Genomic DNA, 8,452 nt, shown 5'->3' on the forward strand with positions numbered 1-8,452 from the left:
ATGTTTAAGTGACGGGACTTGTCCCCTATACTTCTTTGTGTTTCTGAAATCTCAATGAAAACGTACTGCTTTCCCGGTAAAGGTGATCACAAAGGTACACACCCATAGGTGAAATAGTTCAGAGAAGGAGCAGTGTCTTCACCGTGTGTCCGTAAAGGTGCCCTGGTGCTCGACGGGGGGCCTGCGGGGGCCACAGCCCACCTTCTCCTGCCGGAGGGTCTGATCGTGCCCCTGCGGGCTGTCTTTCAGAAGCTGGACCCAGCGACGGTGAGGAAGCTGCAGACCAGCGAAGAGACGGGTGTGCCCGTGTCCAGGAACGGCTCCCTGTCGGGCCCGAAGCCTCAGAATGGACATGTTCCTCCCAAGTCGCTCTTGGGGTCCCCTTCCCCCCGACTTTCCAAAACACCCACACCCCTGCCGACCATTCTGGATGAGCCTGGAAAGAAAGTCAAGAAGTCGGCTCCCCTGCAGCCGCACCCCTCCCCGCCCCTCAAAACTTCTCAGGGGCCCCATGGTGCCAGCGCTCAGAGCGGCGGCAGGTGCGACAGCCACAGGCCAAGCTCCTGGGACAGCAGGGCCGCCATCCTCTCTACCTCACCCAAGCCTCCGGCTGCAGCGGCTGCCAACGGGCGTGGGCTCGGGGGCACCGTCCTCGACAGGGGACACTCCAGCTGTTCCAGCCCCGAGCACTCGGCCGGCAGCGACCCTGCCCAGTCCCCCTTGACCCCCCGGAGTGGAGCCACCCGCTTCTGTGACTCTCAGGGAAGGAGCCCCACGGCCAGCCCCCACAGGGCACTGCCGATTGGTGAAGACTCGAAGGCGGTCAAGCCACGGTCCCCCGTCCTGAGCAATGCCACCGCGGAGCCCACACATGCCATGTCTCCTCCACCAGCCAAGAAACTGGCCCTTTCGGCCAAGAAGGTGGGTGTGTGGGAGTCTCATTGCTGGTAGTGGCAGGAGGCTGTGGTGTGGGGGAGGGGGACGCTGGGCCTCCCGGGGTCTGGAGGAGCAGGTGGTTCTGGGCCTTCCTGGGCACCTGCAGATCAGAGGGGCTGTCCCGGGATAAGACGGGTTCAGGGCCCTCGGTTTCCAGATTTCACTGCACGTGACTGGGGCGGGACAGCAGGTCTACCTGCTGTCTGTGGAGGAAATAAGGAGCCGCAGAGGGAGGGCCCGGGGTGGTGGGCTCCGTGGGGAGCGCCAAGCATGGGGTGTCCCAGGACACAGGGCCCGAGGACATGGCGGCTGGCCCCCCTGTGTGTAGCACAAAGCTCCACGGTGGAATGGTCATGCTTGGATTTTTGTTGAAATTTCCTTCCTTTTTTCCTTTTTGTTTCTAACCAAAAACACTTCTGATTCTTCTTCTACCATCCCCCACCCCTCACTACCCCCCTTTTTTCTCCTTTTGTCCCCTCATATTGCTTTCTGGACTCTTTCATTTGTTTTGTTTTTGTTTCTGTTTTTTTTTACATTTATTTTCCCTCTTCACTCACGGCAACCTCGTTTAGACCACCAAGTTTTTATTTATGTCAATAACTGCAGGCCAGCACCCTGCGGAGGGCCCCCGGCACTGACCGCCGTGCACCCCCCCTCCCGCCACTCTCCGACCTCACCTACCCCAGGAAAGCCACTCACCCCGCCGTTGCCTGCACCCGGCCTGTGGGTACCACCAGGTAAGCGCGGGCACGATCGCCCCGGGCCGGCCGCTTCTCCCCGGGTCCCCGTGCACTCGCTCGGAGGCTGAGAGCTGCAGTGGCCGCTGCGGGAAGGCCGGCGTGGGCGGCCGGACAGGTACAGGGCGCCGTGTGCTCTGGGCTGTTCTGTTCCCCTGGCCAGGAGCTTCGGCTGCTCACAGGCAGTGCGGTCTCTGCGGTCCCGGTTTTTGTACTTCGGTCTTCGTTTTTCATCTGTCTGCCACATCCACGTGGTGACTCCGGCGCTGTGAATGGAACCGCCCTGTGTTCCCTCCGCCAGCCCAGGACGGGGCCCCACAGGGGAGAAGGGTGGGAGCTCCAAACAGACCCTGAATGGGCTCGTCTCTGAGTGGGGCGGGGCCCGGCTTAGCTCCCCAGAACCTCCCGGGTGGGGACTGTCCCTGGCACCATGTGCTCTGAGCTGGCGTCCTGAGCAGGGGCTCAGTTCTGCGTGTGCTGCTAGAGGTCCGGCCCCCAGTAGACGCCCTCCCTGGAGACTCAGGTCCCCCTCCTGGCCTGGTGGGCCCAGCTCTGCTCACCTTCCCTGGTGTGTTGAGTGACAGGGAGCTGAAGCGTTACTGGTAAAAGGCTCCTGAGAGGCCGCTGGAGGCCTTTGGCAGCTGGGAAGGGAGGCGGGACCGGGCCCGAGCTGGTTTGGGTGGGGTTGGTGTTTGCCTGGGGCACGGGTGTGCCCTCCCTGGGGGCAGCGCTGTCTGACCTTGAGTCCCCTCCCCCAAGACCCCATGGGGGCCCCGTCTCACAGTGACATGCCGCTGTCCCTAGTGCAGTATTTTTGCACGTCGCAGATCCTAAACATTTAAGGCATTATTGGGTGTTTTTTCCCTGTTTGACTTTTAATCCCAGAAAGCACAGAGCAGTAAGATGCAGTACAGTTTGTAGGGCCACCGTAGCTTGTTCTGGTTTAAATGGTGACGATGGTGACGATAATGATTCGGTGGCCTTTTGAGACAGGCGTCTGGTCAGTCATTGACAGGTGAGAAAGTCTCAGAGTGGGAAGTTAACCTTCCCCGGGTCACCTAGAGAGCAAGACAGAAACCAGAACCTTAACCCACCTGTCTCTAGACCCATCTTCCCTCACTCACCTTGCTGTGTGACCCACCTGTAAAATTGATTTCCCTGCTTTTCCTGGGCCCTGGGTTTCAGAGGGAACTCGTAGCTGGTCGTGTACAGGCCTGCGCTGGCCTTTCTTAGGAGCTCCCTGCCTGTGCCTGAGCATCTGGAGACTGTGGAGGTTGGAAATTCATTGCTTAGCAAAGCTGCTCCCTCTTGACATACTTGTATTGAAAATTAAAAACATCAGAGTTTGCAAAAACACTTTGAACAGCTTGGTGACGAGAAACTAAGACGTATATAATGACTTTCATTAACTTTGATTGTCAGTGGATCTGAATTGTATTGTTCGCCTGTCTTTTCTAACCTACTGAGGTTCACGGGGGTGGCCCTTAGCTGGAGGGCGGGGGCTGAGGGTGGGCCTACGCCCTGGAACAGCCGTCCTCACTGCCTGACTCCTCACAGGGCTGTTCCAGCTGCTCCCAGGCCACCCAGCCATCTGAAGCCCCCCCTCGGCCCCTACTCTGCGACACTGCCCAGCAGCCCCGAGCCTCTCAGGACATCCACCTGTGCTCCCCTGCCTCGGGTCAACGGGGGCTTCTGGGCCCCTCCACACCAGCTGCCAGAGGCCAGTGAGCACCCCCAGAGCCTCTGCAAGAAGAGAAAAAGAAACTGCCCAGGAGAGATCCTGGGGCAGGGCTCAGAGACGGGGAAAGCAGTGGCCCCTCCTGGAAAGAGGAGGAGGAAGAAGAGGAAGCGCCCAGAGGACGCGGACACCTCCCCGCCGCAGGAGGGGCAGACGCAGGGGCAGCACTGGAGCCCCAAGTGCAGGAAGGAGGGCCAGGCAGAGCTGCCTGCGACCAGACTGGAGGGAGAGGGTGGACAACAGCCACTGAATGGCCAGGGCCTCATGAACGGCTGGCAACTGGGACGCAGGACAGACAGCCCCCACGTGAGCAAGAAGAGGAGGCGGAAGGGAGTGGAGGGCCGTGGCAGAGAAGCCTGCCTCCATCGGGACCCACCTTGGCCCAGGTGAGACCAAGGCGCCAGACCGCCCTCCCTTTCCACCAGCACCCCCACCCCCACCCCCGCCTGCCTGGGTAGCTTTTGCGTGCTGACTGCTGACTGACCGCGACTGGGCAGCAGTGTTCCCCAGCTGGCCAGCACTGTGGTGGGGTGGTCACCTGACCCCAGCCCGCTGGCTCTCTGGTCGCATCGCCCGGTTTGTAGGACTCACCTAGGTCAGGATCTCCAGTGTCCTTGTGCTCAGCGGTGGCACGGACGGCCAGCAGGCTTCGTTCCCCAGGCCAGGCTCAGGGTGGTGCTTCTCGGGGTGACTTTGCAGGATTAAGGCACATGCAGTTGGGGGAGGAGGGAGTCTTGCCCCCCTTTTGCTGGGAGCTGACTGTCTACTCTGACGCCCCAGGAGCTGCTCTCCCTCAGACGCCACTGAGCCGGAGCCCCATGCAGCATCTCCGAGGAAAAAGAAAAAGAGAAAAGGGAAGCCGCAGCCCCGGCAGGAAGTAGAAGAGGAGGATCACCCCGAAGGCTGGAGGGTCGAGAGACAGAGGGGCCCTGCCGTCCCTGGGAGCAGCCCTGAGCCTGCTGTCAACGGCCGGTGTCCTGGGGACCTTGCAGGTATGCCCCAGGAGGAGAGGGGCGCTGGGGGTGAGGGGCAGAGCGGGTCCGCAGGGCATCACCTCCTAGGGCCTGAACGTCCAGCCCCTTGCCGGGCAGGTGCAGAGCTCCGCGCTCCTCCCAGCAGTTGTCGTGAGCGCGCCCTGGAGGGTGGTTCTGAATCCAAGGTGTGGGGCCTGTCCTCGGTGGGGGCTCATCAGCGACCTCAGTGTTTCCGCTCGCCCGCAGGGCTGGAGCAGGCCCCTCGGGGGTCCTGGAGCAAAAAGCGGGACAGTGACGTGGTCTGGGAGCTGCTGGAGTGCTCGTCGGACAAGGCCTATGGGAAGAAAGGTGCTGCTGCGGGACTGAACTTGGTGCATTTGGGGGCGGAGGGGTCCAAGTAGGTGCTGGTGAACGGAGCGCAGGGGTCACTTGGCTTTGAAGATGGACAGAGGATCTAAACGGTCCTCTCCGGCCCCCATAGCCATTGCACAAGGGTCAAGAAGCTGTCCCAGCGGGTGGGTTTGTCTGTGGAAGGATCCTGAACAGCTTCTCCCTGGGTCCAGGGCAGGAGAGAACAGACCATGCACCGCGGGGCGGGGCGGGGCAGGGCTGCCAAAACACTCCTACGTGAGGTCTTTGTTTCTCAGATGAGGGCCGGGGTTTAAAAAGAACACTTTGGGGGTGGGGCGGGTGAAAGGAGTCAGGCACACGGTGACCGAAGATTTGACTCTGGGTGGTGGGCACACACTGCAGTGCACAGGTGATGTATCACGGAACTGTACACTTGAAACCTACATAATCTTATTAACCAGGGTCACCCCAATAAATTTAGTTTTTAAAAAACTAAAAAATAATTAGGGTAGCGGGAAATCTAGAGGTGCCAACACGCGTGTCTGTTGCAGTTTTGACGTGGGATGGCGAGGTGTCAGCTGTCAGTCGGGATGCTGCGCAGGACAGCAGGCTGGCCCGTGCTGCCACGGTGATCGACGGCTGGGACGAGGAGTTCGATCGCGGGAAGGTGGGTCTGACCACGGCCACGGGCCAGAGCCCTCGGGGGAGCTTGGCCGAGGGCGGCGTGGGGAGGGCTTGGCCTTCCAGGCAGCTTGAGGTGGTTGAGGGCCAGACTAGAGCCAGGTGCCTGAGTTCGTGTGCTACTTGGCCACGGTTGCTTTTGTCCCTTCATCAGTGATGTGGGGGTTGTGGGGGCTCCCACAGGCGCTTGGAGGAGTAGGTCTGTCTGTTACAGCACACATTGAGAGTCCTGTTGTGTACAGTAGCCACCGTGACCCGGGGATAACCCTTCTAGGTATCTGTAACACCTGTGATTCTCTATGCAGGAAAAGAAAATTAAAAAGTTCAAGAGAGAAAAGAAAAGAAACTTCAATGCCTTCCAGAAGCTTCAGAATAGACGGAACTTTTGGTCTGTGACGCATCCAGCCAAGGCCACCAGCCTCAGCTACCGCCGCTGAATTGCTGCCGTCGAGCTAGGTCAGTTCGGAGCGTGAATGATGGTGTGCACGTGTGGGTGCGTGCGTCTGGCGTGGCGTGAGGCTGTGTGGGTGCGTGTGTGTATGTGTGAGGGTGGAACGGGGCGCAGCGCGCACACAGAGTGGTCACTCGCCGAGGAAAGCCGTGCGGTTTCCTAGCTCTACCTGACGCCCTGCGTGGGTTCCCGCTGGGCGGCATGGAGGGCGTGTGGGCGCAGGGCCCCTCAGTGGGTCCTTTCTCAGGAGCGCTGTTATTTGCCCCACAGACTCGTGGAGACAGGCGTCCCTGGGCACTGTCCCTGTGGACTCCTCAGGCTGGGTCACCTGCTGCGGGAGGACACGCACAGCGGCTCCCGCTTCTGCAGTCAGGACCTCTGGTGGCGCAGCGTGCCCGCGACAAAGCCCACAGTGACGTGTAGAGCAGGCAGCGGCACTGCTGGGAGCCCGGATGGCGGTGTCTGGTCCAGGTCATGGGAGAGCCAGGGAGGACTGCGGCCACGCTCTGTGCTCACGCGCCCTTGGGGTGACCGTGTGGCTGTTCTCGGCGAGCCATCTGTCACCTCCTCCCGGTGGCTGGCGCTGCCCTCCCACCTGTGTCCTGCCCTCGCTGTCACCTCAGCAGGGCTCTGTCTGTATGCCTTACTTGTCCTCCTACAAGAAGTCAGCCCGAGCCTGGCCCGCCAGCGCGTCTGTCCCCTGCAGGGAACTGGGCCCTGTCCCGGGAGCAGGCTGCTGGTTGGGGCCGGCTGGGGGCCTGAGCTGCTGTGCCGGCCCCGCTGCTCACCCGCTGCTGCTCGGTCTGAGGGGCTCTCCCCTCCCCTGCCTCACCGCCCCCGCGGCCCTGGGCCTTTACCGGGTGGTGGCCGTGGGGTAGAGCCCTCCTTCATTTTACTGCTCACCACACACCCGTCGCTCTGACCAAGCCTGTGGCTTCCCCCAGCAGCGTGTGTCCTGCCCCCACGTGCGCGTGCTGGCCGCGTTTGCTCAGCTGCATGAGTGCTTTTGAGTCGGGGGGACTGTCTGCCCCGAGAACACTTCCTTACCTTGCTCAAGCTGTGCCTGCGAACTAGTAAATTAATAATCATGGGAAATCCTCAATCAAGGTGATATTTTCCAGAAAAAAGACAAGCGACCCAGCGGTAGAAGGTACAGAACTAAGTCTGAAAGCGACTCCCCAGCTTCTGTTTCCGCTCCCTCTTCCTGGGACACGTCGCGCGTGGGGCGCGGACCCGTCCTCACAGCTGCCCTCCCCGGCCGGCCCCACGCGCCTCCCCTCCCCTCTGCCTGCCCTTGCTCTGGGCTCTCCCGTGGTGTTAAAGGGAAGTGTTACGTTTTTCACGCGGGGAGGTGTGCTCACTCTTCCGTGGGGGCAGTTCTTTTTGGTCTCCTCTCTGTGTTCTTTTTTTTCCTCAACGGTGGGGAGGGCGGTGGCGGTGGCCCGACCTGGGGCTGCTGCTGGTCCCAGCAGAGGACGAGCGGGCCGTGTGGACGCCTGTGCGCTCCGGGGGCGAGGCGGGTGCCTTTGCGGGCAGGGGGGGCTTTTTCCCTCCTGGGGCGCATTGCAGGCATTCGTTCCTGTACGAACCGGCTCCCCGGCCATATTTCTCTGCGGTGTCGGGCGGTTGAGGGAGCCAAATTCTGTCGTGTGCTAGACTCAAGGCCAGTGAGTCCCTCCCTCCCTCCTCCACTGTGACTGTAAAACCTTCTCCTGAGGAGACGGGGGCGGTGCAGAGCACCAGCCTGACCTCTGGCAGCACTCATCCCTGTCCTCCAGGGCGGGCTCTTCCCCCCCCACCCCGCCCCCCGCAGCCTCGCCCGCCAACCTGGGTCGGGAAAGGGGGGCCCAGAGAACTTCCCACGTCGTGGGTGACATGTACCTGTATAAATGCATATAAATAACTAGAGCTTTTATAACAGCGGTCATTCGGTCGACTTAGAGTCGGGTTTAATTTAACTTTGTGTTTAGAGTCGGGGGCCGGGGTCTGTAGGAGGGGCCTCCCCTCCCGTGTCCCGCCACCTCACCCACCGCTGCGTGGAGGTTCGTGCCCCACACTTCGCGCCTTTGCTCCAGGGGCCGAGGAGCCGCAGGTGTGGCCAAGGTCCCGGTGCAATAAAATAACGAGCTTTTGTGAGTCCTGCCTGTGTCTTTGTTCCTTTTCCTTTGATTTTTAAAAAGGTGTGTGCCAACCCCGGTCTGTTTTCCCGGCTGCGATGCAAGGAGACCCATCGGTGAGGGGCAGGGGGTGCCTTCAGCTCTCCAGGGGGAAGGTTTAAGCAGGTCTCAGTTAATTAAGGGGAGTGAAGAGATTTGTCCAACTGTATGAAGAACACACTTATTTAAACCTAAGGAGACAGGACTCCTTGAAAAGGGCTCGCTAAGCTTTGTGGCTGATTTTCAGAGTGCTATGTTGAGGAGATCTATAAATAATGCCATTCCACCCAGGTGTATTTGAGTTTTACTGAAAAAAATTTTTTTCTACACACGAAGCTGAGGGAGAAATAATAGGTTTCATGACCGCGAGTTCTCTTTGCGGGTGGCAGGAGCAATACAGGCCTCCAGTGTGGCTTCCACCTGTCCTG

The 8,452-nt window shown here is 60.4% G+C and overlaps 1 protein-coding gene and 1 long non-coding RNA gene across 2 annotated transcripts in view; one reads left to right on the forward strand and one right to left on the reverse strand.

Moving 5' to 3' along the window:
* Positions 1–6,876, forward strand: part of USP36 (ubiquitin specific peptidase 36) — a 29,073-nt gene extending 22,197 nt beyond the window's left edge. The window contains exons 14-21 of the mRNA XM_090291860.1: positions 250–921; positions 1,543–1,673; positions 3,231–3,797; positions 4,192–4,403; positions 4,632–4,733; positions 5,288–5,403; positions 5,723–5,873; positions 6,139–6,876. Of these exons, the coding sequence (XP_090147986.1) occupies positions 250–921; positions 1,543–1,673; positions 3,231–3,797; positions 4,192–4,403; positions 4,632–4,733; positions 5,288–5,403; positions 5,723–5,854 (1,932 nt within the window). The 3' untranslated portion in view covers positions 5,855–5,873; positions 6,139–6,876. The remainder of the gene's footprint in view (positions 1–249; positions 922–1,542; positions 1,674–3,230; positions 3,798–4,191; positions 4,404–4,631; positions 4,734–5,287; positions 5,404–5,722; positions 5,874–6,138) is intronic.
* Positions 1,516–2,934, reverse strand: LOC149998910 (uncharacterized). The gene is made up of 3 exons (XR_016514121.1): positions 2,815–2,934; positions 2,586–2,731; positions 1,516–1,939 (listed from the first exon to the last, which is right to left on the reverse strand). It is a non-coding gene; the product is annotated as an uncharacterized LOC149998910 (long non-coding RNA).
* Positions 6,877–8,452: the final 1,576 nt, after the last annotated feature.

The sequence above is a fragment of the Furipterus horrens genome, unplaced genomic scaffold (genome assembly GCF_987537825.1).
Source record: "Furipterus horrens unplaced genomic scaffold, mFurHor1.1.pri manual_scaffold_11, whole genome shotgun sequence".
Lineage (NCBI taxonomy): Eukaryota > Metazoa > Chordata > Mammalia > Chiroptera > Furipteridae > Furipterus > Furipterus horrens.